This window comes from Peromyscus leucopus, chromosome 4 (assembly GCF_004664715.2).
Source record: "Peromyscus leucopus breed LL Stock chromosome 4, UCI_PerLeu_2.1, whole genome shotgun sequence".
In the NCBI taxonomy this organism is placed as follows: Eukaryota; Metazoa; Chordata; class Mammalia; order Rodentia; family Cricetidae; genus Peromyscus; species Peromyscus leucopus.
This window is the reverse complement of record NC_051066.1, coordinates 36,273,004-36,298,341: the sequence shown is the minus strand read 5'-3', so window position 1 is coordinate 36,298,341 and position 25,338 is coordinate 36,273,004. Positions and strand designations below refer to the sequence as shown.

Here is a 25,338-nt window from a genome sequence, read left to right as displayed (position 1 = left end):
ACACTTCCCAACCGATGCTGGCTGTCTACCATGTGTCTGCAGGCACTGTGCCCACAAGACTCCACCCTGGCTCCCTTTCACGTCCCTTCTGAAGATGCCAAGCAGCTTGTGTTCTAGGATCTTCCACTGGAATGTGAAAGACATTTAAAACACAAGGATTGAGTCACCAACAAGAGTTTTATGTCAATAGGAAGATATCGTCACAATTTGGAATAACTTGATTATCAACCATTTACAATGGTTTACAATTCATGTGTTTAGAACTGTCCAGGTCGGATGAAAACAAAGAGAAACTTGCTGGCAAATTAACCAATCAAAGCTTTGCATTTTAAGTAAAATATTAGTTTTTTTTTTTTTAATTTTAGGCAGAGACTATGCATTTTTGTGCTACATAGAATATGCAGCAAATCACTGTAAAATTCTATACATGTGGAATTAGTTTTTATTCACAGATAAAAATGGCTATTTAGAGCTGTGTAGCGTGTTTGAAAATTCTCCTGAGTTTGGTCTTTTGACAGGAATTAGGACACTTGCCTGCTCATGCTCCCCCGACACCTGAGGACAGTCTAGGGGGTGGGTCACGGAAGTCATGTGAGAAGAAGGTGGTAGTGACCTGGGTACCTGCCACCACGGACACAGCCACGACAGTGTGCACTGTTCCCGGCCACCAGGACTCAGAATCTGGTGCAGGCGCCTTCCCAGTCTATGAACTGATACCTAGTCGTCTCTTCCTGATTATGCAAACCAGGGAGGAAGGTTGTTGGTAACGAAAGTCATGACTGGCTTATCGGAAGACTAACAAATACACACAGTCCTGTGAATTGCATCCAATATTTCCAATCACACTTCATGCTCAACATGTTTCAATTCTTTCCTGGAAAGTGAGTCCACTTTAGTTAGGACCGAGGAGTCTCTCAATCTGGAAAGCAGGAGTTATTGATTTCACTGCCTCGGGGCACGTGAGTCGCCTTCACTCTCACAAATGCCAGGGACAGAGGTTGGGCCTCCATCCTTTCTTCCCAGTTTGGCTGGAACATTCTTTCCATCTTTCTCCTAATCAGTCTTCATGGTTTTGATTTCTTATCCTTTCAGGCTCTCGTTCCTGCTGTTGCTACTGAGTTTCACTGGATGACAATAAATGGATGTTATTCTCCCAGTACTAAAGCACAAAGAGATCCACATAAGACAAAATTCGAACCTCCGAGGGTGGCACAGAAGGCCCCTGCCACCTGGCTCCTTTAGTTTGCCCTTTCCCACACAAACCTACATTCCAGGAACTTGAAAGCACTTGAACTTGCCTCCTATGCCAGGCTGCTTCACACTTTGAATGCTATTTTGGGGGAAGAATGTGCAGGAACAGTCTAAAAATTCTCTTAAGAATTGTCCAAATGCCAGGCTGCCGTGCAGGTACCCCGTGACTATGGATGGATGGACTATATCCAGGAAACTGAGCGCTCTAATTGAGTTTACCTTCACCTTGTGCCGCTTCCTACAGAATCAAGAACAGTCTCAGAAAATGCTCTACCTCTCCTGCCGACTCGGACACCACTGGCTGAGCCCTGGGGGGTCACGGTGAGAACAGAGTGGGGCCACCTAGTACCTCTGCCATGTCACTTCCCTCTCCCTCTCAGGCTGGCATCTGTCACTCAGATGCAAAGACCTTTCACCAATGGCTAACAAAGTCACCCACAGTTGCCCAATAGCAAATTAAATTTCACTCAGGTGAACTACTCCAGAAATTGTCTTGTCTGTAAATACCACACGGGCAGGTCCCACTGTCTAGACTGTCTGTCCACTCCTTGATGGTCTCCTCCTTGATGACAATTAAGATCGTTCAAGAATCGCCTTGATGCGAATTGACTCCTGTGCCTTCATATCAAGGCCTTGTCCACTCACCCACTTTGGTTTTGTACTTTTCATGATGGTAGTTGTGGCATTTGTTATGGGCTTCCATCACCACGTGACAGCTCTTCTTGGGGGAGAGACTGTGTCTCAATTCTAACCAGAATTGATAGGACACAGCAGTGCTTGCCAATCTCAATTCTTCTGCTTGCTTGGTGCTAAAGGTAAATTCTAATGGATTTTCCATCTTTTTTTTAAATAAGGGAGGCAGATTACTCATTTTATGACGCAGTGGGTTTCCTGAATGTTCTTGGTGTTTTGCTGAGAATACCACTTTTTAAATATAACACCTGTATAAAAGGAAAACCTAGGACTTGAAAACATTTGTCCTATTGTCAGGTGAAATTCCCCTGCCCCCGGACTCCCATCAGCCATGTCATGGGCTCACTTTATATTAATCCTTGGCATGTAAGAAGCAGGCCTCCATACTGCTACAAACCTCTGGTGTTCCAAGAAAAATCCACCAATAGGCTGTCCAGTTCATCTACTTTTGTTTTTCCAGTGCTGGGAGACAGGGCATTCATCTGTTGCTTTTCGGTAGACTGACTAGGAAATGCAGTCTCTACATTAGACTCACTCTCTGTCTGGGGGTATGAACAAGTAAACTTCAGACAAAATGAAACAATAAATCTTGACTGCTCTTCCCCAAAAACACCCAGGTAGCTCCCCTCCTGACACTAGGCTACCTGAGGAAAAATAGAAAAGCCAATAAATACAGTAGGTGACAAGGAGCTGTGCTGTGCCTACTTGTAGAACAAGGATGCTACAAGACAAACTGATACCGGGAACCCTAAGGAGCGCTGACCACCCTGGTTTAAAAAATTCATTAGCCAAGGCAGAAGGAATTTTTAGCAGCAGTCTGAAATTCTTGGCATTTAACTAAACTTTTGGGACTATCTTCCAAAGTTGCTTGATGTACATCTTCAGCCTCAACAAACAGACTCTTCTTCTTCTGTCTTATCGCTAGGGCAGGCTTAGACCTGGAGCCATGCGATTTCCTTCAATTCTCTCTTTACTAGAGACCAAGAACCATTCTTCCTGGCTTATGCAGTTAGCCATTAGTCCCCTCTGTTCCAGTAAGGAGAGAAAGTGAAAACAGTCATAATTCCAGATTAGTTATTTTGTATGTTATGAATTTGTCCTGAAGAATGGTACAGATTCATAAATCTATGAGACCTAACACATGAGACAGGGCAAAGGGTCTCTTCATAATTACTTCTGTGATCTGAGAGAGATGTTGCGGTTAAGGGTAGACTGCACTCCAGATGAAGAAGGATACCCTTCACCGAGGACACAGCAACTCCTGACAGCAGTCTTGAGCTATCCCCATGCGCAGACAAGTGTTTGCTTTGGTCCATGTCCACTCCAAATCCAGTCATGAGTATGAACCACAGAGGGGCAATGAGGTGGCTGGAGAGGGACATGCAGAGGAGAGAAGCCAAGGATTGTAGGAAAGCTGCAAAGGCCTGCAGCCTGACTCAGGTAGGTAGTTCCCTTTCAATGGCTCTTGACTTGAAAAACCTGTTCTGCTCTCAGAATGCACTTTCACAGTTCCAATATTTTTTTAAAAAAAATCACAAACGGCAGGGGTAGCAAAGTACCATGAAAGTACAGTCTTGATTTTCTGTGGTATTGTGTTCCCCCAAATATTGTTCACACTAATAAAGTTATCTGGGGTCAGAGACAGAACAGCCACAATATTAAACATAAAGGATAGGCAGTGGTAGTACATGCCTTTAATCCTAGCATTCCAGAGGCAGAAATCCATCTGTTCAAGGATGCAGCCAAGCATGGTGACTCAAGCCTTTAATCCCAGAAAGCCAGCCTTTAATCCAGGGAGTGATGGCAAAAAACAGAAAGATATACAAGGCATGGAGACCAGAAACTAGAAGCATTTGGCCTGGTTAAGCTTTCAGGTTTTGGAGCAACACAGTTCAGCTGAGATTCATTCTGGATGAGGACTCAGAGGCTTCCAGTCTGAGGAAACAAAACCAGCTGAGGAACTGGCAAGGTGAGATAGATGTGGTTTGTTCTGTCTCTCTGATCTACCAGCATTGACCCCAATAACTGGCCTCAGGTTTGTTTTACTAATAAGAACTTTGAAGATTCCTGCTACAGTTTTCTTTGGCTAGTAGGTTTGGTAAACTTAGTGGTCATCCACTGTTTCATTTCTATCCATGTGTTCTCTTACTTCTCGAGTTCATTCTATCTTAAACTCATGCTACATACTCTACTGTAGTTTTAGATCCCTTTATAATAGCTATCTAAAATACACTCCAGAAAAAGGTTATGATATTAATAAATAATATTACAACCAGTCTCCCAAAGAGAAAACGACTATTTGATGCACAGTGCAGACATTCAAGGTGGAGGAAACACGCAGAGCAACAGAGGCGAATACATTTTAGATGATGTTAAATATTCTTTGACAAAAGCGTTTTGTGTGAGTGCTTTGAATCTATGAATAAAAGATTCGGAAGACCATATGGGAAACGAAGATCAAAGAGGATGTGTTACTAGAGGAAAAGGAGACAAACAGTTCCCTGTGGCACCCCATAAATTACACAGGAAGTCAGACTTCTGCTGAGGCCCACCCCACAACAGGTGTCCTGATTAGTCCAAGAAATCCCGAGAGAAAGAGGGTTTCCTAACATCCCAGCTAACACTTGAAACACAAGCAAATGGAGGGAAACTAGTAAGAAGGTTTAACACAGGACTGGATATTCCTGCATTGGATTCAGCCATAGCCCAAGGTCCTATTCAGGCAAAGGTGTAGAAATTCAGGCAAAAATCCAGCTTAGGAATTGACAAGTGGATGGGCATTATCTGTGTTTATGGTCTGGAAAATCTGTTGATGCCCACTTCTGATGTATTCAAATGCTCCAAAGACGAGGACACAGAGAGGGGAAAAACTAAGGTCCAAGTAAAAATGATGTGTCCACATAAAAACGTCCTTTTCTTTTGGAGTCAAGACAATCCCAACCTCACAAGTTTAAAGTGGCAATGGTAAGGAGTGGGAAAAGAATGTTTTAAAAAGGAAGGAGGAAAACATTTCTACTTCTCTACATGAGATAAATACAAAGCAATTCAGGACTAATCTGTAGAGATCTAAGAAAAGCACTGATATCCACAAACCTTCCAGTTTATCAACAGAAAGCCTGTCTGATACACACAACTTCATTTTACATAGTCTTTAGCATTTTGAATGTTCGGGAGGACTGGCGAGGTTGCTAAACAGGTTAGGACACTTGGGCAAGCCTATCAACCTGTGCTCTAGTCCCAGAACCACAAAAGGTGGCAGAAAGAAAGCTGTTCTTTGATATTCAAATATGTGTCATGGCACGTGTGCCCATCCTACACATTATACATATACACAATAATAACAGAGAAAAAATGCATTGGAAAATCTACTTAATGTAAAAATTTATTCTAGGAGACAATTTTTCCTTCAATTGTATATATATATTATTGGTGTGGTGTGTGTGTGTGTGTGTGTGTGTGTGTGTGTGTGTGTGTGTGTACATGTACAAAGGCTAGAGGTTGATGTCTGGTGTCTTCCCTCTACTGTTCTCAACCTCAGTTTTTGGGACAAGGCTTCCTACTGATCCAACTACCCTGGCTGGCCAGCACATCCCTGCCTGAGACCCTCCGTCTCCTTTACTATGCTGGGATTACAAATGTCTACTGCAACACTCTGGGGACCTAAACTTGGGTCCTTACATCTGCACAGCAAACATTTTAATGACAGTCATAGCCTCAGCTTCTAAAAATTCATTTTTTAAAAGAATTCTAGTCTGCATTTTAAATATTTATTTTGCTAATAATTTAGCAGTTTAGACAGTCAACAGCAAATGACTGGGTCAGATATGGTGTTGCACGTCTCTAACTCCAATGCTGGGGGGGGGCTGCAGAGATATCATCTATGCAATGTGCATCTAAAAATAATTTCTGCCTACTGATTAGCCAGACCAGTAATTTTATCTTTATGAAGAGTGAAGGTTCTTTAACTTATAAAAGAAATTTTGTTCCAGTTATGAAAATAAAGAAGAGCACAGCATACTTTTAAATTTCTACTGTGCTCCAGTTTCTCGCTGTAATCACATTCTCAAATCTTGATTTATAGACCAGGGCCATAAGAAGCTCTTTTTGTGCTGAGGGAGGAATGAATTCACATGTGGGAGGAAGACAGATCTAGCATCATCAATAACTGTCTGGGGAAAGAACAGAGCCTGGAGACAGTCAATATCCAGCTACTGCTGCTCTACACAGCAACGTCTAAAACCCAGACGAGGGGCTTCAGAATGCTTAAAGGTCCTGGTTCATCTCAGTCTCAAATCCACCTGGCCACTTTCTCTTCTCTACTTACCACTGCCTCCCATACACACGCATAGGATTTCCAGCTACCAAATGGGGTGGCGGTGGGAGTGGGGGACAAGAGAATGGATCATTCTCGAAAGAGAGAGATGACTTGTAAAGCCCCTCAGGTGGCCAGCCCCTTCCAAAGCACAGACACAGGGAGTGCATGGTCAAGAATGTTTTCACCTCTGATGTGAATCCATAAAGCAATAACAATGCACAATGTGACAGAGCAGAGAGCTGACCAGCTTCATCTTTCCCCTTTACCATTCATGGCCACTGTAAGTCAACGTGACCCATAGGGAAGGCTTAAGGGAGATATGGAGCAAAGTGTAAATTATAATCTATAAAATTTAAAATCAGTGCTGGGAAGACTGTCAGGTAAAGCCACTTGCTGTCAAGCCTGATGACCAGAGATTGATTCCTAGGACCTACATGGTGGAAGAAGAGAGCTGACTTCCACAAGTTGTCCTCTGACCTCTATATTCACGCTGTGGAATGGGTACATGCCCTCAAACACATTTTTTTTTTTTTTAAATTTAAAGCCAGGCAGTGGTGGTGTATGCCTTTAATCCCAGCACTTGGGAAGTAGAGGCAGCTGGAACTCTGTGAGTTCAAGGCCAGCCTAGTCTACAGAGGAAGTTCTGGCACAGCCAGGGCTACACAGTGAAACCCTGTCTTGAAAACAAAAACAAAAAAAAAAACAAAGAATTTTTAAAAATCAGGGTTAATAAGCAGTCTGTCTTTAAACTTTCAGAAGAATTTAAATTTTGACTATGAAATCTTAAGAGTTTTAGGAAATTGCAATGTCTAATAAATATAACTATACTAATTTTATAAAAATGCAATACATTAGATCATAGGTGAGATGAAAAGAACAGGGAAGGAGATTGGAAAGAACGAGGAGGATGGGAGGCTAGTGTGGAGAAAGGGGTGGAGGAACAATTAATTAATACAGAGGTTTGAAAAAGCCATATGAAACCTACTACTTTACAAGCTACACACATGTACACACACATAAAAGACTTTAATTGGAGTTACCCTACACAGGGAACAATGCTTATATAAGCAATAAGACAGGGAAACCACATAGAAAATTAGTTCCAGGTGTTGGATGCTGTCTTTGTTGGAGATCAGTGTCCTAGAGAGCCCCAAACAATACCAGTTATGCGGCCACACAGGGTTCCCCAGCAGAACTCGATGGTAAGGCCCTGTTGTTGAGAACCCAGTTTTGGTCACAAGGCATGGAGAAATCAAGCTGGTAATGATCTGGAAGCTGCTTCTGTGTTGGTTAGCTTTCACAGCACCAGAGGGTGTCATTCAGGTTGCTGGTGGGACGCAATGGGAGATGTCATTAACAGCCATACCCAGCTGTAAACCTGGTGAGCTACAATAATGATAAGCATGGCAAGATACACCCCTGGGTACAATAGTGGCATGAATGTTAATAGGGCAGCCAACAACTTTCTGACAGAATTCAAGGCCAGTTCCACAGGAGGAAACAAATGTCTTGTACTGTAAATCCAGCCAAGAGTGGGAGCTCACAGGTCCCAGGCGTGAACCTACTATTATTATTTTGTTAAATGGACCTGCATCAAACTCTTCTAAACTCTCTACCCACAGCTTAGTGCAGCACACTGCATCAGAGAAGTTTCTCTGAGCAATAGATGGTGGTTAATGCAGAAACCTACAACTGGTCAGTCTGCACAGAAAAGGCATCTATGGGGTGCTTAGCCACGAATGAGGTATCTGTATCACATCCCCGCCTCTCAGGTCCCAGAGGCCAGCACAGATCTTAGAGGGGGCAGAAGTACTGTAAGAGCCAGAGGTCAAGGAGGACCGCAGCAAAAGCAAGCCTTCTGCTGCACTCATGAACTCACAGCAGCTGTGGTTGCCTGCAAAAACTCAAGCCTGTCAGCTTGGCAGCATGGATGGGAGTAGGACTTCTGAGTCCCCACCCCTGGTTGAGAAGCTATGGACAGCTGGCAGTTTCTGGGCAAGGGAGGGTCGGTTTTCTTTAAGGTGTGGCTCCTGGCAAGCAACTGGCTGCTTTGTCTCTAAAATTGCTGTTCTGTTGGAAATGATTTCACTCAATTTGTAGAATTCCTGACAGTCTGAATCTAATTAGCTCACCAGCCCAGTGCCATTTACCATGCTCTTCTGTCTCCTGTATTTCCCAGACTGGCATTTACATGTAGATGCTGGAGCAATTTTGGGCAAGCAGACACCATGGTGACTATTCTGTACTTTAGAATATGTCACACTGGACGAACAAGTCCAGACCTTTAGCAGTCTGCCCTTCGACGTTAGAGATGACGGAGACGTGACCTTAGAGCTCTCACACTGACTAGTTCACTGAGAAATGTGCCATCTCTCTGCTGGGAGCTTCAGCAACTACTGATGATCATTACATTCCTTACTTAGCTTGTGGTTGAGAAGAATCACAAAAGGTGATTTTTAACACGTAGACTTACTCTGAACGTACCACTCTTTAAAAAAAAATATCTGCCTTTGTATTTACATTTAGAAGACATACAGTGTGAGACCCTTTCATATCCTACTCAAAGATCTTCTGACTGAGAAGTATCACAACATGAGTGCTGTTCAGGAAGCAGACACGCTCTACATTCTGTTTCTCTTGTGGAGCAGCTCCGGTATCACACTTGGAAAATTAACTTGAATTTGTTGTCGCTCCAATAGCATAATTACTAATAATACAACTAACATTGGGATTAATAAATAATTGACCTAGGCTGTAGCAATGATCATAGGATCCCAAAACACTAGATACTGCTTGGATTTCAACTTAGAAAAAAGGCTGCAGGGTACCCACACACTCCATCCCGAAAGATAGTTTTGGTTGGATTACGAGCCACCTACCCATGCAAACCAAATGTTGTACCAAAGCTCTTGGTGGATGTTAAAATGTGCAACTGTTCAATACAAGATTTTTAGCTATGAAAATCTGTAGCCTACGGCTTTTCTTCCCTTCCATTTTGAAGCATTTTTCTCCCTGTTTAATTGCGGAGGGACACAAGCCTGGGATAGAAAAATCTATGCAAAACCATATTAGATTGATTTGTTATTAAGTAGATTGTGAAGCCCTGGGGGGGACAGCTATAGGAACAATTCAGACATCAGAGAGCTGGCAAATGGATCAGGATTGTTTCTTCTCCCCAGGCTGGCATGCCATGTTCATCTTTACGGCACGTTGATTAACTGCTGAGGAAGTGCTAATGGATGGCCCTCACTTTCAGGAAGACAATCACACTTTCAATTTTCTTTTCCAACTATCATTGCATTAGAGCGACGTTGAGCAGTTCTCTGAAGGGCCAAGGAAACAGCTTGCCACACACAGCACTTTGCTCTGGCTGCTAAGTTTAACAGCAACCATCTTTCAGTTCCTGAAGATCACAGTGATTCAAGGAAGGTATGCTGACATTGTCTCCCTACAACAGTCCACAGCACAAGCTGTGAAGGCTATTTTTCAAGGCTGTCTCCCAGAATTTCTGAGCTGGTACTTACACGGCTTCCTGTACCACAGCTGTGATAAACTAGCAGAAGCAACAATGGCCATGGCACTTTCAGGTGGGCAAGCACAGTGATGGAGGCCACGGATTTAATGGATTCCTCCTATATCAAGGGCAGCTATACAATACTCAAGTAGGAAGTGGAGGGGGTTAAGTCTTCCCTAACTACTTATTGGTACCCTTGTGAAAAATACTATTGTTAGGGGGAAACGGCATCTTAATGTTAGTCAGGTGTGCAATAATAATGAAAACCAAATCAAACCAAACCAGAAATCAAACTCTACTGAGCAATAATAGTAAGATAATGACTACATCTATCTCCTAATGCAACTGTCAATGCCATCTCTAAGAGCAGTTCTATGCTATTCTCTTCTCTACTGTATTACTATAAACAAACACCTTTTAAACCCAGGGATCTAATAGGCAAGGACAGAGCCTGGGTAGCCAGCGTACTCTGGTGAACACAGAACATAGTGTCTGCAGCCAGGCTAAGCACTGCAGTATTTGCATAGTGTTATCCAGTGATTGCCCTGCTAGATTGCTAGGTTTGTTATGTCAGGCTAGCTCCAGGTTCAGTGAGACAATCATAAGAGATAGCAGGCTATCTGATGTCTTCATCTGCCTACTGCACACACACAATCAATTCCAGATAAAGTGGGAATACAAACTTTAGAAGTATAGGAAACTTCTTTTGGGCTAGCAAGAAGTCTCAGGGAGTAAAAAAGTGTGGCTGCCCAGCCTGAAGACTCAAGGTCAGTAACTGCAGTGCACAGAGGAGGGGGAGAGCTGACTCCTGAAAGATGTTCTCGCATGTGGGAAAGTTGTTCTTGAACACGCATGCATGCACGCACGCATCATTCCACACACAACGTAAATACACAAATATAAACATGCCACTTCTAAGAGTGTGTGTTCTAGAGTCTCACACATGTGGAACAGAAGACACATTCAAACATGCTCAGGGTTGAGAGGAGTTTGATTCTGGAGGTGCTTATGTTAAGTAAACTAAGGCAGATGAACAAATACAAATACATCATGCTTTCACTTATATTTCAAAGCTAAAGTTTATTGAAAAGTAAGAAAAGGTGTGGGCAGGGTGGTACACACGGCAGTGTACAGATGTGGGATGCTGTGGGCAAGAGAGTGACGACCCTGGCTGACAATAACTAACTGCACATCTAAACGGTTAATAGAGAAGATATCTCCCCCAATAAATGGTGCGTGCCTAAGGTGACAGATAGCTATACCAATCAATCTAACCGGATCATTTCTGGAATATATAAACATATGGCATATATTATATGTTAAAGATAAAACAAATTAAAAAGGAATGTTCAGTTAAAAAAGACATGAACAGCTTAATACTGTGATATAGCAGTATAAAAAATAAAAATAAAAATAAAAATAAATCTACATGTTCCAGTGTGGATACATCTCAGGAAGAAAAGGCAAATGCAGAATTACATAGAATATACTATCTGCCAATTTTATGTGTGTGAGTGTTTTGACTGCATGTCTGGGTACCACATGGTGCCTGAGGAGGTCAGGTGTTTTGGATCCCAAGGAAATGAAGTTATGGAGGTTGTGAGTCACCATGTGGGTACTGGGAATTGAACCTGGGTCTTCTGGAAGACCACTAAATTAACCACTAAACTATCTCTCCAGTCCCCTAAACGTGCATATTTTAAAAGCAACAGAAAATTCACATATCTGTATGTGAATATGAAATATATTTAATATAAAAGTACACAAAGCCAGCACTTGGGAGGCAGAGGCAGGTAAATCTATGTGAGTTTGAGGCCAGCCTGGTCTACAAAGTGAGTTCCAGGACAGGCTCCAAGAGCTACACAGAGAAACCCTGTCTTGAAAAACCTAAAATAAAATAAAACAAAATAAAAAAGTACACAAAGTACCTTAGAAGACAACACACCAGTGGTTAGTTATAGGGAAAAGAGTGGACAAAGGAAACTTGCTGTGTGTAATATTTTTTCTTGTATATAAAAAAATGGAAGTCAATATAAAAATTCTCAGTAATTATGAATTCTGGGTATAAATATTCACATTTCCACATCACACTCTAGATCTGGGGCTGTTAGCACTTCTTAAAGATTACAAATACAGACAACTGCACAGTGAGGGCCAATAGACAACAGAGGGGATTTAGAGTACCATAGTGTTTCTAATGTGGTGAAATAATTACTAATTCCTATGTCAAAAGTAAAAATAAGATCTTTTTTCAGTAAGTACCCCGATATGCTATAGTCTCTATTTTGTAGTCTGTTTGAAAATACTTTAAAAATATATATATAGCTTAAAAAAACCCTAATGATTAAGAGGGAATGCTAACAATGTAATTCTTAGTTTGGTTCAATAACTCATTAATGTTAAATAATTTAGGACTAGTAATTATAGAATATGAATTATGAAAATTGCAGAAAATGAAATAATGTTATCTTAATTAAAACAGTTTCTTAAATTAGATAATAGCATGGTACATATATTTTACATGCATGGGTTTCTGAATTTGTAACAGGTATTTTCCTCTTCATTAATTAGAAAAAAAATTAATACAGCCGGACTGCTTCCATATTTAATCAAAAATACTAGAACTGTATTAGAATAATCTGAAACTTTCATGCTAACTATAAACAATCTGCATTTGTGGTTCCTCCCAGCTATACCACCCACTTAACATTTTTAACTGCTCAGTGTCAGCGATGGTAAATTCATTTTAGAATCGTGACACACTGATTAAAAGGCTTTGCTGTATAATGTTCTAGGTTCTTAACAGATTCTATTTCATGAGAAAACTATTTGGCTAACGAGTCCAATAACACTTGGTTGTGTTCTTAGTTAAGATGGGTGTCTAGGAACACTGCCTGCATATCCTTGGGCTTGTGCTCTGTAGTCCCATGGTCTAAGTTTCAATCAAATGTGTGCAACAGCCGTCACTTGGATATCTGTGCCCTAGATAAAATTCGCTTGTGGCTTCCGTGGCAATGAGAGGTAGTAATTAAAAATGCCTTCTGGAAAAATGGTGCTGAGCTAACTGCCCTAGAAAAATGACTTCTGAAAGGCTGAGGCCAGCCAGACCAGCCAGACTCATTTTCTACCCTTCCGACGTGGAATTCTCCATTGTTTATAGCAGAAGTTCTGTCATAAAAATTCAGTGTCACTAAATTTCCTCTGAAGAGTGTCTACATGATAAATATTCGCCGTGGAAATCCCAGAGTGTTTCTGAATTACATTCAAATATTAAGGAGTTTGTTCTTCATTTAGTCTGAATTAGAAATGAAGTCAGGGAGCTTCGATCTTTGACCATTAAGGGAGGCACCAGTGACCAGATCTAACAGGACACAAGGAAATGTACTGTAATAAGAATAGCTGTGCTGAAGTATCTTGATCTACTGTGCACAGATGGGGAGCTCAGCAATGAAGGAGGACGGCAGTAACAGAGGGCAGAGGGAAAAAAGTCCAGCAGCCTGAGGGAGCGAGAGGATGGACAGACAGACCCAGAGGAATCCCCTTGGGCTCACCAGTACCCTAACGCAAGGAAAGCTGAAGTAAACACCTTGGGCTTTCCCCTAAAAATTAAAGGCAGATCTCTTCACAATGGCCAATAATGAATGACAGGGAAGATGTGGTATGTCTGCATAATGCAGTATTATTTGGAAATAAAAAGGCACGCTATATACAAAATGGATGAACCTTGAACACATAAAATGAAGACACCGGATACAAAGGGCCAAACGTATATGGCATTATATATTAAATATACAGAACAGAGTCACAGCAACAGGAAAGAGCTCCCAGCACCGAGAGAAGGAAAGAGCGGGGCCGTAACACTAATGGGTGAACACCTTTATGAATGTACCAAACCCACTGATCTCTGTACTTTCAAAGTATGAATTTGAAGGTTATATGAAATTATCTCATTAAAACAACCACCTAGCAACAATAATAAAAATCCCTCAAGTTTTGAAGGCTAAAGCACTGAATGTCAAGGGGAAAGAACTCTATCAAACATCTTCTCAAAGTGGTAAATTGAGTAATAAATGTCAAGGAACAGACAATCTTTTCAAAGATTATCCATTTCAAAGAAGGCATTATTTGAGGCAGTTTATTTTACAATGATTTAAAAAAATAGTCACTGAAAAAGATCTGAACCATGAAGAAACCTTTTCGGGCACTGTCAGTTTCCAAACACTTTCAGAATTTTTAGTGCCATCAATGGAGGCCTGATGGGCATCCCTGATGACCCTATAAAATGCAAAACCATGAAACTTTTCCAGGGGTTCCATGGTCGTGGAGAATCATCTCTTTTCATTAGAAGCAAACAGCTCCTCTCCTAAGCGGCAATAAGAAGACAGTCAAGGCTGCACAACCTTTTGTGAAAACATCGAGAGTTCTACTTGACTGGGGCTTTAAACTAAGACGAGAGAGAAACTTTGGGGCTGGGACCAAACCCCCCTTTCCTTTCTGCAGCTGTAAGGACAAGGTTTTTCTGTCTGCAAGCTTTAAGATAGCAGCAGCCGCCAGTAAAGAGCCTGTGCTTCCAAATAAGATTAGTGCATTTGAACATCACATGAGAATATAAAAATCAGTAGTCTGTAACTATTAGCCTCTTTTTACTTCAATATTGATACAAATTGAGTACTTTCATCTTCAAAAATGAAACTGTTATTTATAAGGTAAAGTATAAGAAACAGTATAACAAAGCTTGCAAAGAAACACTTGGACCAACAAGAACTTACCTAGAAGTAACTGAGAAACAAAGACGGTAGTTACGGTGAGGTTCTGGGCAACAGAACAGTATCTCATGTCTGCTACCAGGAACAGTTTTCAAATCCTGCACCACAACTTAGAGAGTCTCAAGAATTCTAAGACTCACATGTTCAATGACTGACTTCTAGCCTAACTCTATTTTCTATTCTTGCCCAGTTTCATGACCCAGCGAGACGAGCAACTAGTGTGAGTTCCTTGCTTGAATGAGATGTGAGCACAGGCAGTCCTTGTGCTCCTGAAGGCTGCTTTCTACAGCTGGTAGGTAGGATTTCCCCTGGCCAGCTTTCCCTCACTGTCACCTGCTGCTGGAAGGCTGCAGGAATCTCGACCTGCTGCCAAATGAGCATCACTGAGCTCTAAGCTGTTGCTTCCCTGGGATTTTTTGGACAACTGGGGGCCATTAAAAGTTGGTCAACTAATAAGCCTGGCATACCAGAGTGCAACTTGAAGAATATGATGAAAAGTTACTCATGGGAAACACTTCCATTTAAAGAAAAAAATTGAAGAGGAAGAAATGTAGCAAGGTTTTAAAAGTAGTTGTCTCATTTTGGGGAGGATGATGAAAATACTCCTGGTGGATTGTGGAGGTGGCCATACAATTCTATGCCAATTGGGTCAGCTAGAAACCTTAAAGCTGTACTACAAAGGGGTGGATTTGCTGCAATTTATACTTCAATACACCTGACTTTAAAATATAGTAGTTATCTCTGAATGGCAAAATTATGGATTTTTCTCCTTATTTTTTCTTTGTACTTTTCAAATTGTCTAAAGTGATCATTATTTGACTCCAGTCAATAAAATAGAGAATGAGAATATGGTCTCTGTTACCCAATTCCCTCCACCCCTTTCCATGCTCTTGGGAACAAAGGAGGGCAGGTTCCAGGGTGAGTAGATAGGCGCAGAGTGCAGGTGGCAGTTTCTACTGCTACCTTAGCCAGTTAAACCTAATCTTAGCTTATGTGGGCACAATCCTCCACTGATGTCATTGTAGGGAGAAGTTGGCTGAATCCTATGTTTGTCAAAATCTGGAAGTGAAGTTTTACAGGACACATTTCTGCTAGCAGGCAGGGGTTATAGGATTCTCTGCATGGATAAGGGCTGTGGGGATGGCCTACCCATGTGGACATCAAGTAAAGTGAGAAATCCATGGGAGTCTGTTTAAAGACTACTAGGGAATTTATTAGGGTATAAATTGAGGAAATACATTCATGAATACAGAACTGAGTAAACAGCTGAAGTCATCCTCTGTTCTGACTGGGAGCAAATCCACCTGGCAGTCCGCTCACGCCAGGAAGCAAGAACCAGGGAGAAGGGGCCTCATGATCCCTCCCTTTCCTTTTATGAGGTCACATAGAAGCAGCACCTCCTTTGGGCCATATAGCCCAAGGTCATGGGCAGAAATGTAGTGATATTTGCTAATAAATTTCCTAATAAATTCCCTAATACTCCTTATGCAGACTCCTGTGGATTTCTTGCTTTTCCTGGTGCCCAGTGTGGGGCATAGGTAGTTTTAAAAAATAAAGTCTTTAAAGAGACAGTTAAGAATAATATGAAAGTTAAGCCATGTAAGGATGGAAATTACATAAAGAATCTGGATACTACATATTATTATATTGTTTTTGGGATTTTTAACTGCAGAAAAACATTTGATTGTGGGAGCTACTAAGTTAAACCAATATGCATATTTTAAAGGTATCTTGACTTCAAAATTTATGTCTAAGGATATGTTGCTTTGGAAAAGAGGTTCTGTTTTTGTTTCCACAGAAGATGAGAACCTGTGGATTGCTTCCAGGCTAATATGGCTTGACCAAGACCCCCTGAAAGGTCTCTGATGACAGCCATGGCCTAGGTGATCCAACATCCAAAACATCTTCAAAGCAACTGGCTGAGAGGATATAGCCTCAAAGACTACTACAGCCAAGATTTAACTATAATTCTTAATTTTCTCAGGGTCCCCACAAGATTGCCAGTACCCAATTAGCAGGAAGTAGTATGGGAAGCTATGCCCAAATTCTGAAAATATTGTTTATGAATGTTTATTTTTATTTAAAGCAGGTTGATTATAAATGTAATCTCTTTTTAAAGAAGAAAAGGGGATATAGATGAAAGGGTAGATTATTGAATCTACTTTTAAAGAGTAATAACTTGTTTGAAATGTTTTACATTACTATGGATTTTAGTTTATTGATACAAATTTAAAGTTAATTTTGTCATACTGTTTATGTATTTCTATTCTTGTTTAAGGTATTATGTTTATGCAATTCATTTAAAATTATAATGTATAATTAAATACAGATTAAGAGTCATCTGTATTTATAAGTTTTCTAGGTATATAGACATATTTCATTTAAGTAATATTCAAACACTTCAAATACCAATAGAATATGGCATTTAAATTTTTTTTTTTTTTTTTTTGGTTTTTCGAGACAGGGTTTCTCTGTGTAGCTTTGTGCCTTTCCGGGGACTCACTTGGTAGCCCAGGCTGGCCTCGAACTCACAGAGATCCACCTGCCTCTGCCTCCCGAGTGCTGGGATTAAAGGCGTGCGCCACCACCGCCTGGCTTAAAATGTTTTAAGAACTTAGACTTTTCTGGACATTGAGATATGTCTGTTCCTGGCAGCAACAATCTACTTCAGAGAAGATAATGGGCATCAAAGAAATTCCATATGGAGTTTGCTTTCATTATGACAAAAGTTAGCCATTTGGGTAAGAAACTGCCCTTGCTTGGGCTACTTGACAGTATGTTGTATAAACTGGATATGCAGGTCCCATAGGAAGGTGATTACTGAACTTTGCAAGGCAAGATGATCCTTTGGGTTCTTGCTTCACAGAAGAAACTGCCAAAAATTCTACAGGGCACAGGGAGTAGCGACTGATAATCTTTGCCAGAATGGGCAAATAGTCCTTAAAATTTCCTGTTTCACTGAAAGCTATGCTGGAGACTCTAAGCCTGTACGCTGAAGATAGATGCTTCAATGTTACAGAGGAACTTTGGATGACTGTCCAGGTCGCGAGATGTCTCTTGTTATTTCTAGAATTATGGAAGTTGCTTGCCAAGCACTTCCTGTTTACTCAGGTAATATATCCTTCTGGGGTCTTTGATGGAGGTGAAGACTAGTAATAATTATATTATAATATTAGTCATGATAAAAGACAGGTTAGATATAAAACTTTAGACTCACAAAAATAGGATAGATGATAGAATACTTTCTTTAATTTTGCCAAATACAAATAGACTAGATATTGTAACTGTAATTCTTGCTTGATAACTGTTTTATTATATATAACTGTACTATGTTAAAGTTAAAAACCTTTCTTTTTTATTAGACAGAAAAGGGGATGTGGGACGTTTTCTGTATGCTGTGGGATGTCTTTCTGTATGTTGTGAATATGTGTGGTTCCTGTTGGGTAATAAAGCTGTTTTGGCCTATGGCAAGAAAGCTTACAGCCAGGCGGGAAATCCAAGCAGAGATACAGGGAGAAGGACAGAGTTGAGAGAGACACCAGCCGCCACAAAAGGAGCAACAAGATGCCAGCAGACCTGTAATGCCTTGGCCATGTGGCAACACATATATTAATAAGAATGGGTTAATTTAAGATGAAAGAGTTAGCTATCAAGAAGCTAAAGCCATAGGCCATACAGTTTATAATTAATATAAGCCTCTGAGTAATTAGTTTATAAATGGCTGTGGAACCATGGGGCCAGTGGGACTGAGAAACTTCTGGTTACACATTTCTGTGTGACTCCTGTGTGCTGTGAGGCTTTCTTATGGCATGCCATGTTGTGCGTAGTGTAGTGTTTCCTGGGAGTCATTTCTGTCACTAATGTACATATAACACACCTGTTCAGTGAACTGCAAGACAGGACACCTCACATCTCAGCATCCCTCACCATCCATGACTCAAAAACTACGCAGACAGAAATAGTCATGGTAGGCTGCCTGCTTAGTGGACCTGAAAGCAATTCATCTATCTACATGTGCTAAGTATCACCCTGAGCCAAGCTGGATATCAGAATTGGCTCCCAGGGGAATTACTTTTAGCAAAGGTGCCATTTCATCTATCTATATTCCATTTAGCAATGAGAAATGGCCTTATGAGCTTGTTTGTGAAATATCTTGGCAGAGACCAGAGGGTCAAACAGTGTTTTCCTGATGTGACCACAAAGGAGAAACCACTGAAGTCTTGGTACCCAGGATGGGAGGATCCTCCTGAGCAGCCTGGTTCATTTCCCTCTTATACACTAACATTGTGACATTAATTAGAGATGTTTGTTCCCATTGTGTGCACACTTACATTAGGGCCGCTTCTGTCTCCTAGCATGGCTGCTAGTATGCTCATGGAAAAACTGGTTCTCAGCTCCACCACTGCATAATATGCTACATATACATTTTTTGGCTTGTTGTTCTATTTTAATCTTGGCTCCATCTTAATCTTTCTAAATTTTACTTCCCCTTTCCCCTAATCCTCACATTTTATTTTTAGTTTCTGTATTTTCAGATGCATTTGGATGAGATGAAATATTAACTAAACCAGCTACAGTGTACTCAGATTAAGTACCTTCACCCACTTTCAGGGCTTTTCAAGGTTGTAGTGATGATGTTTAGTCTCATCCACCATCTTTGCATACAGGTACCATCAAGTCCACATTAGGAGCCTTATAAGTGTATCAATACTGCTAATTTATATATGTTAGAATGCCAGAAAATAAAACAGATGGAAAACCATCAAATTAGCTTTTTACTGCCTTGTTTGGAACACTTCTTCTGGGGTGATCAATGGAAAATCTGAGCAATTTCACATGCGACTGTTTTAAAATTCTCAATGGGGCACACAGGAGATGAGGCTCAAGTGAGGGCCTGAGCTGTCACTGTTAGAACAGTGTCCCTTGGTAGGGCCTCACTGTGCCACCTCCTGTCTATTCACAGAGTGGGACAGAAATGGCCAAAACTGCGGGCAACTGACAAGTCAATAAAATATACTACTACTATTATTATTATTATTTTGCTGTATCTTTAGAAGACAAAAAACGTTAGACAGTTTTACAGATTACCTTATCTTTACTGAGAAATAAAAATCTTAAGGAAGATAACTGGTTATAAAATGCCTATTTTCCTGATTAAACTCATTTCACACAAAAATGGGGAAAAAGTCCCAAAGGAAAGCTTCCTGGTTTGAGCAGGGATTCTACTACAAGGTCCTTTGAGCAATCCAGGAGGCTGACAGCAAAGGGGATCTGAGTCTCAGAGCCAATTTCCGTTAGTATCTTTACACTATGGTTCCAAAGTGGACAGGAAGGGGACAGATGACATACAGGGGTAGAGTGTCTCTCACAGGACAACATAACACCACCATTCTCTTTTCTAATGTCTTTCTTTGAACGGCTCCAGACTGGCATGCAGAGATACTGGCCTCAGAGCTGAGCAGCTGTCTCCCACATTTGTGGGTCCTCTGGAAAGCACAAAGTTGTGAAATGTTGTGAAAAGTTGTGAAAATGGCAAACACCTAGGACACCAGGTGAGGAACTTGCAAAGCATCCTCTGATGAACTCCAAAGCTGCTGTTCCTAGGAAGGTCCATTATGCATTTAATGAGCATCTGGGTGGGAAATGGGCTGCTAAGCCACTAGTGTGCCATGGCTGGGCCTCACCACTTCACAATGGGCTAACACAGGCACAGAGAAACAGCTATGAGTTCGTTGGAGGGAAATGACTTGCCCTGAGGAACTTGGGAAAAGCTGTGGAAAGGGGTGAGTATTCAGCTGGGGCGTCAGGAACACAAAAGGATCTGACCTGAGATGAGACTTGAGTAAGTTCATGGAATGAAGAACCTTGTCCTAGTTGTAACTCTAAAGATCGTGTCACACATCTGGTTGGCTGCCTAGGTCCTTCTCATTCTGTTCTGCATTCACCATCACGGCACTCTATGGGTGTCAAATAAGGCTCCCCACAACCAAGGGCCAGCATTACCCGTATGACTGAATGAAGCCCCAGTGAGGTGCTGGCTTTGACAGTAGGCAGTGAGAAGCAAGCATGAAACACACACAAAATAGAAAATACAAACAACTGACGGTAATGTTACTCTTACCCACAATATATATTTTATAGATTTTAAATAAAATCTATTTGATTATATCGTTTGATTATATAGCCTTCATTAATTAATGTTTTAAAAATTAAAAGATTACTGGCCATGCATTTAACAAATACACTCTCACTCGACAGATGTTAACATTTTGTCATGTTTGATCCAGATGGTTCTGTTAAATACAATTTTACAGATTTGGCCAAAGTTTAGTTCTTGGTAACTTCTTCCTTCCTTCCTTTGAAAAGGTATTGCTATCGTAAGTTAGGGTTGTTCCAAAACACTGTTTATGATCTTTTATCCCATGAGTTCATAATGAACAATTTCAAGTGTTAATAATTGGCACAGGAAAAGGCTTTCTGAACAGAACACTAATAGCACAGGCACTAAGAACAACAATTAATAAATGGGACCTCATGTAACTAAAAGGCTTCTGCCCAGCAAAGGACATGTTATTTGGACAAAGTGGCAGCCTACAGAATGGGAAAACTTTTACCAGCTCAAAGCTTAGTGTTTCTTTCATTTTCTCTAGATATCAACTTTTATTATTGATAGGGAAATTACTTTTAGAAGTTTAACAGGATAAATCTGATTTTTTTTTTTTTGAGTTATCTATTGCCAGGGCAAGGTATCCTGCCCAGCCCTTCACATACTAGATTAATGTTCTTAATAATGTAAAATTCTGATTTTCTATTCATCTGGCCCTCCTTTTTTAAAAAACATACAGCATCATATTGCTGAATCTGAAGAATTTCCTTTTTAATACTAAAACTATTGATACCTTTAAAAAACTATTAAGTAGAATTACAGATAATTTTTGCTTTTATAATGTCCCCTTCTTTGGTAAATTATTTCATTGGTTACCAACGGGCATAATCTATAATATTTTAATATATTATGATATAATATATGCTATTATAATATAAATGCTATAATATATCATATTATATAATACTACAATATAGTAATAGTATATAATATAATATAATATATTATAGCATATATATTACACTATTTATACTATTACACCTTGCTTATGTATACATTTTCTTAGTATAAAAGACTACCTAGGCTAACAAGATGGCTCAGTGGTACCTGTCACCAGCCTAACAGCTTGAATTTGACCCCTGGGACACACATGGAAGAGTGAGAGAACCAATTCCTGCAAGCTGTTTTGTCCTCCACATGGGCACCATGACATGAGCACTCACATGTATACACACTCACACACACAAAATAAATAAACAAGCTGTAAAAAGGGGGAAAAAAAAGACTTCCCAGATACTTAAAAAAATACAATCACCTACTTTTCCACTATTGATTTTATTCAAATGTTTTACATCTTACACCAGCGTGCACATCTGTCAAGGCTGAGGCTGAAACATTCATGTAAATGAAGTCTAAGAGTTTAAACATCATACCAACCATTGACTAGAAAAGAGAAGTTACAGGCAGAATCTCATTCAGCAATAAGAGGTTGTCTCCACTGAGCTATAGAAGAAACTGAGGAGAATAATTCAGCAGTTAGAGATAACTGATGTGATTTGGGGTTGTAGTGCACAGGTCACATACACCAAGCTTAAAAATGCAAATGTTAAAAATAATGTATGCTTCTAGTGATACGTAACTTTTAAGAAACAGATCTACTGATAAGCAATGATTAACAAGTGGAGTATGTTAGTAATTTACACAGTAGTGATCTTTTTAAGGAGTAAAAGAGGCCATTTAAATAAAAAAAATTGTGATTAAATGTTGTTTTCAATTAAATGCTTAGTTTGTAATTACTATATTCGCCGTTAAAAATATGATCCTTTGGTACTTACCATATGAACACTTTGGATATCTCAGTGTAATTGTTGTATATATCAGTTTCACAGATTTTAGAAAAACTGAAAGTAAACTGAAGGCATTTCTAAAGGCCAGCTAGACCATACCACTTAGAAATATTTGTTAGTTTAAAAAGTCTATGCCATGTTGTCCAATTACCAGCACACTCTTTACCAAACAGCTAGCCACTAACTGTGACGTGTCCATGCAAGACATCCAGTGTCTGAAGGCCGCAGTCCTCTTTGGCTACATATCATATACTTCAGCACAGGACTGAAGGGCAATCAATACCGTCAGCAGCTTCTCACAAGCAAAATAAATAGACATTTTTGGTGTCAGGTTCAGAATGGAAGTTAACAGGTACAGGATTCTAACGGATCGGTCGCTGCAGCCCTGCTAATGTACTGAGACATGTAATTTGGATGCATAAAGATAGAGCCACTGGCCCTGTACCTGGTGCTGGCGATGCTTGGCGATTCTGCTCCAAGCCTACATCTTTCTAGCTGACTGGCAACAATCTGCCTTTCCACTTCCAGTTCTCGGGTGAGTCGTTGAAACTGAAGCTCCTGTGATTCAAGGAGATAAAAGGCATATAAGATGACCAGGTCTGCTGCTTAGAAGGATAAGAATTCATGTTTGTCACAGGAAACACAGGAACATACCCATCACATAAAGCTACAGTGAGGCATGTGCAGTTCGGGTCCTGAAGGGTATAAACAATTACCTGTGGATATGTGGGTGTCTGAGTTGAGAAAACTTATCAAGAGTATCAGCTCTTGTTTGGAACTGAAAACATGTAGATACTTATGTGCCCTTTGCTTTCAATTCTAGTTGAGGTTTTAACCAGAACTTTCGCAGAGTGCTACATTAAACTATGTGTGTGCAGACACCTTATCTGATGTTTATAAGTGAACAGACCAACCATCCGAGAGCTCCTCCTCCTCCTCCTCAATGCTAATTTTTATATCTTCCCTGCTGCACTGCATGTCAGGACCACACTAAAACCACAAATCTCCATGATGGGAATCACAGTACCATGTTCCATACAGGTCACTGCACCATGGAAATAAATGAACCTCCGGTGATTGTCTGGCTGTATTTATTCCATAATATAACCAAAAAGTTTGCTCTATTTACAATGTATTTATGTTGCTGCACTGCAGAAGGACACACACACACACACACACACACACACACACACACACACACAAATATGCTGTACTGTGGACTCTGAACTTGTACTGAGAAGTGGAAAAGATATCTAGAGAAATATTCTTTATGCTATCTCAGAAAAGCAAACCAATTTGATTATTAAGTGGTTATATTTTATTTGTGTCTCTGTTAGCTTGACTGGACTTGATAAACAGAGAGCACATCATGCTATCAAACACTAAAAGATCAAATCAGATACATTACTTACTAAAACTTTTTGTTAGAATTAACATCTGCAAAAATACACCAAGGTCTCATGCACCATAATATCTTCCTATAAGTCTACCCAACTGTAAGTAGTTTAATCTGACTATAACTGCTGATCAAAATAGCAGGCATGTGAAACACTAAAGGAATCATTAGGACTGTGTTAATACCTGTTTGTCATAAAAGTTACTTGAGCCTGTTAATTCTCTGCAGGGACTACTTGACAGCATTAGCTCTGTAAACTACATGGACTATTCTTAGAACAGATATATGTATTTTTAACTTTTGTAGCCTCTATTATAAAAACTTGAATATTAAAAAAGTCACACACCAAAATTAACCAGATCTAAAGTCCATATACAAGTCACTGAACTTCTATACAGTTGGAATAGGAATTTAGAATGGAAGCTACAGTTTCCCTTTCAATTTTTTTACTCAGTATTGAATATATTTATGCACTTATCCATATAAAAAAATCACGACAGAACTGAACTAGAAAACAATTATCTTTCATAACTTGTATCTGTTACCTGCTTTCAATCCTTCTACATCCTCCTATATGCTTTTTAATTTTCTTTACTCATGTTTACTGTACCCACATGTACATGATTTATACATACATAGATTCTTGTCTAGATTCTGCCTGAGAAAGAACATGATAGTTTTTATATCTTTCTGCAATTGTGTCACCTTGTGTAATATTATACATTTTAAGTTCATCCATTTCCATTCATTTGTTGACGGACAACTAGGTTGTCCAATTCTTTGTTATTGTGCATAAAGCAGCAGTAAACAAGGATAGATATCTCTATGGTGGAGTATGGAGGTCTCTGGGTAGATGCCCAGCTGGGTCACATAGTAGTTCTATTTTTAGGTTTTAGTATTTTTGTTTTTTTTTTGTTTTTTGTTTGTGTGTGTGTGTGTGTGTGTGTGTGTGTGTGTGTGCATGTGTAATCTCCAAACTGATTCCCACAATGGTTGTATTAATTTGCACTCCCACCAACAATGGATAAGGGGTCCTTTCTCTCCATATGTTCTCCACGATTTGCTGCCAGATTTGTTGATGATAGCCATGTTGATGAGGGTGAGATGCAATCTTAAAGTAGTTTTAATTTGTATTTCCCTGATGGCTAGGGATATTGAACACTGTGGCAATTTGTATTTTTAAAAACTGTCTATTCAGTTCATTTGTTGGTTGGAGATTTTATTTTATCTTGGTATTTAATTTCTGCAATTCTCTGTAAATCCTGGATATTAGCCCTTGTGTGCAGTGTAGCTGGTGAAGGATTTCTTCCATCCTGTGGACCACCTGTTTGTTGACTGTGCTCATGGCTTCTTTGAACTACCTCCAAAATTAAGGTGTTTGTTTGTTTGGTGTGTGTGTGTATGTATGCATGTGCATGCACATGGGAGTGGGGCAGGAGACAGAGTCTCA

General features: G+C 40.1%; 1 protein-coding gene across 15 annotated transcripts in view; it reads right to left on the bottom strand.

The window, feature by feature from the left end:
- Pkp4 (plakophilin 4) overlaps positions 1–25,338 on the bottom strand; it is a 222,237-nt gene that overhangs the window by 71,892 nt on the left and 125,007 nt on the right. For all 15 annotated transcript variants that reach the window (XM_028872440.2, XM_028872524.2, XM_028872784.2 and 12 more), the window contains one exon: positions 22,938–23,050. In XM_028872440.2, the coding sequence (XP_028728273.1) occupies positions 22,938–23,050 (113 nt within the window). The remainder of the gene's footprint in view (positions 1–22,937; positions 23,051–25,338) is intronic.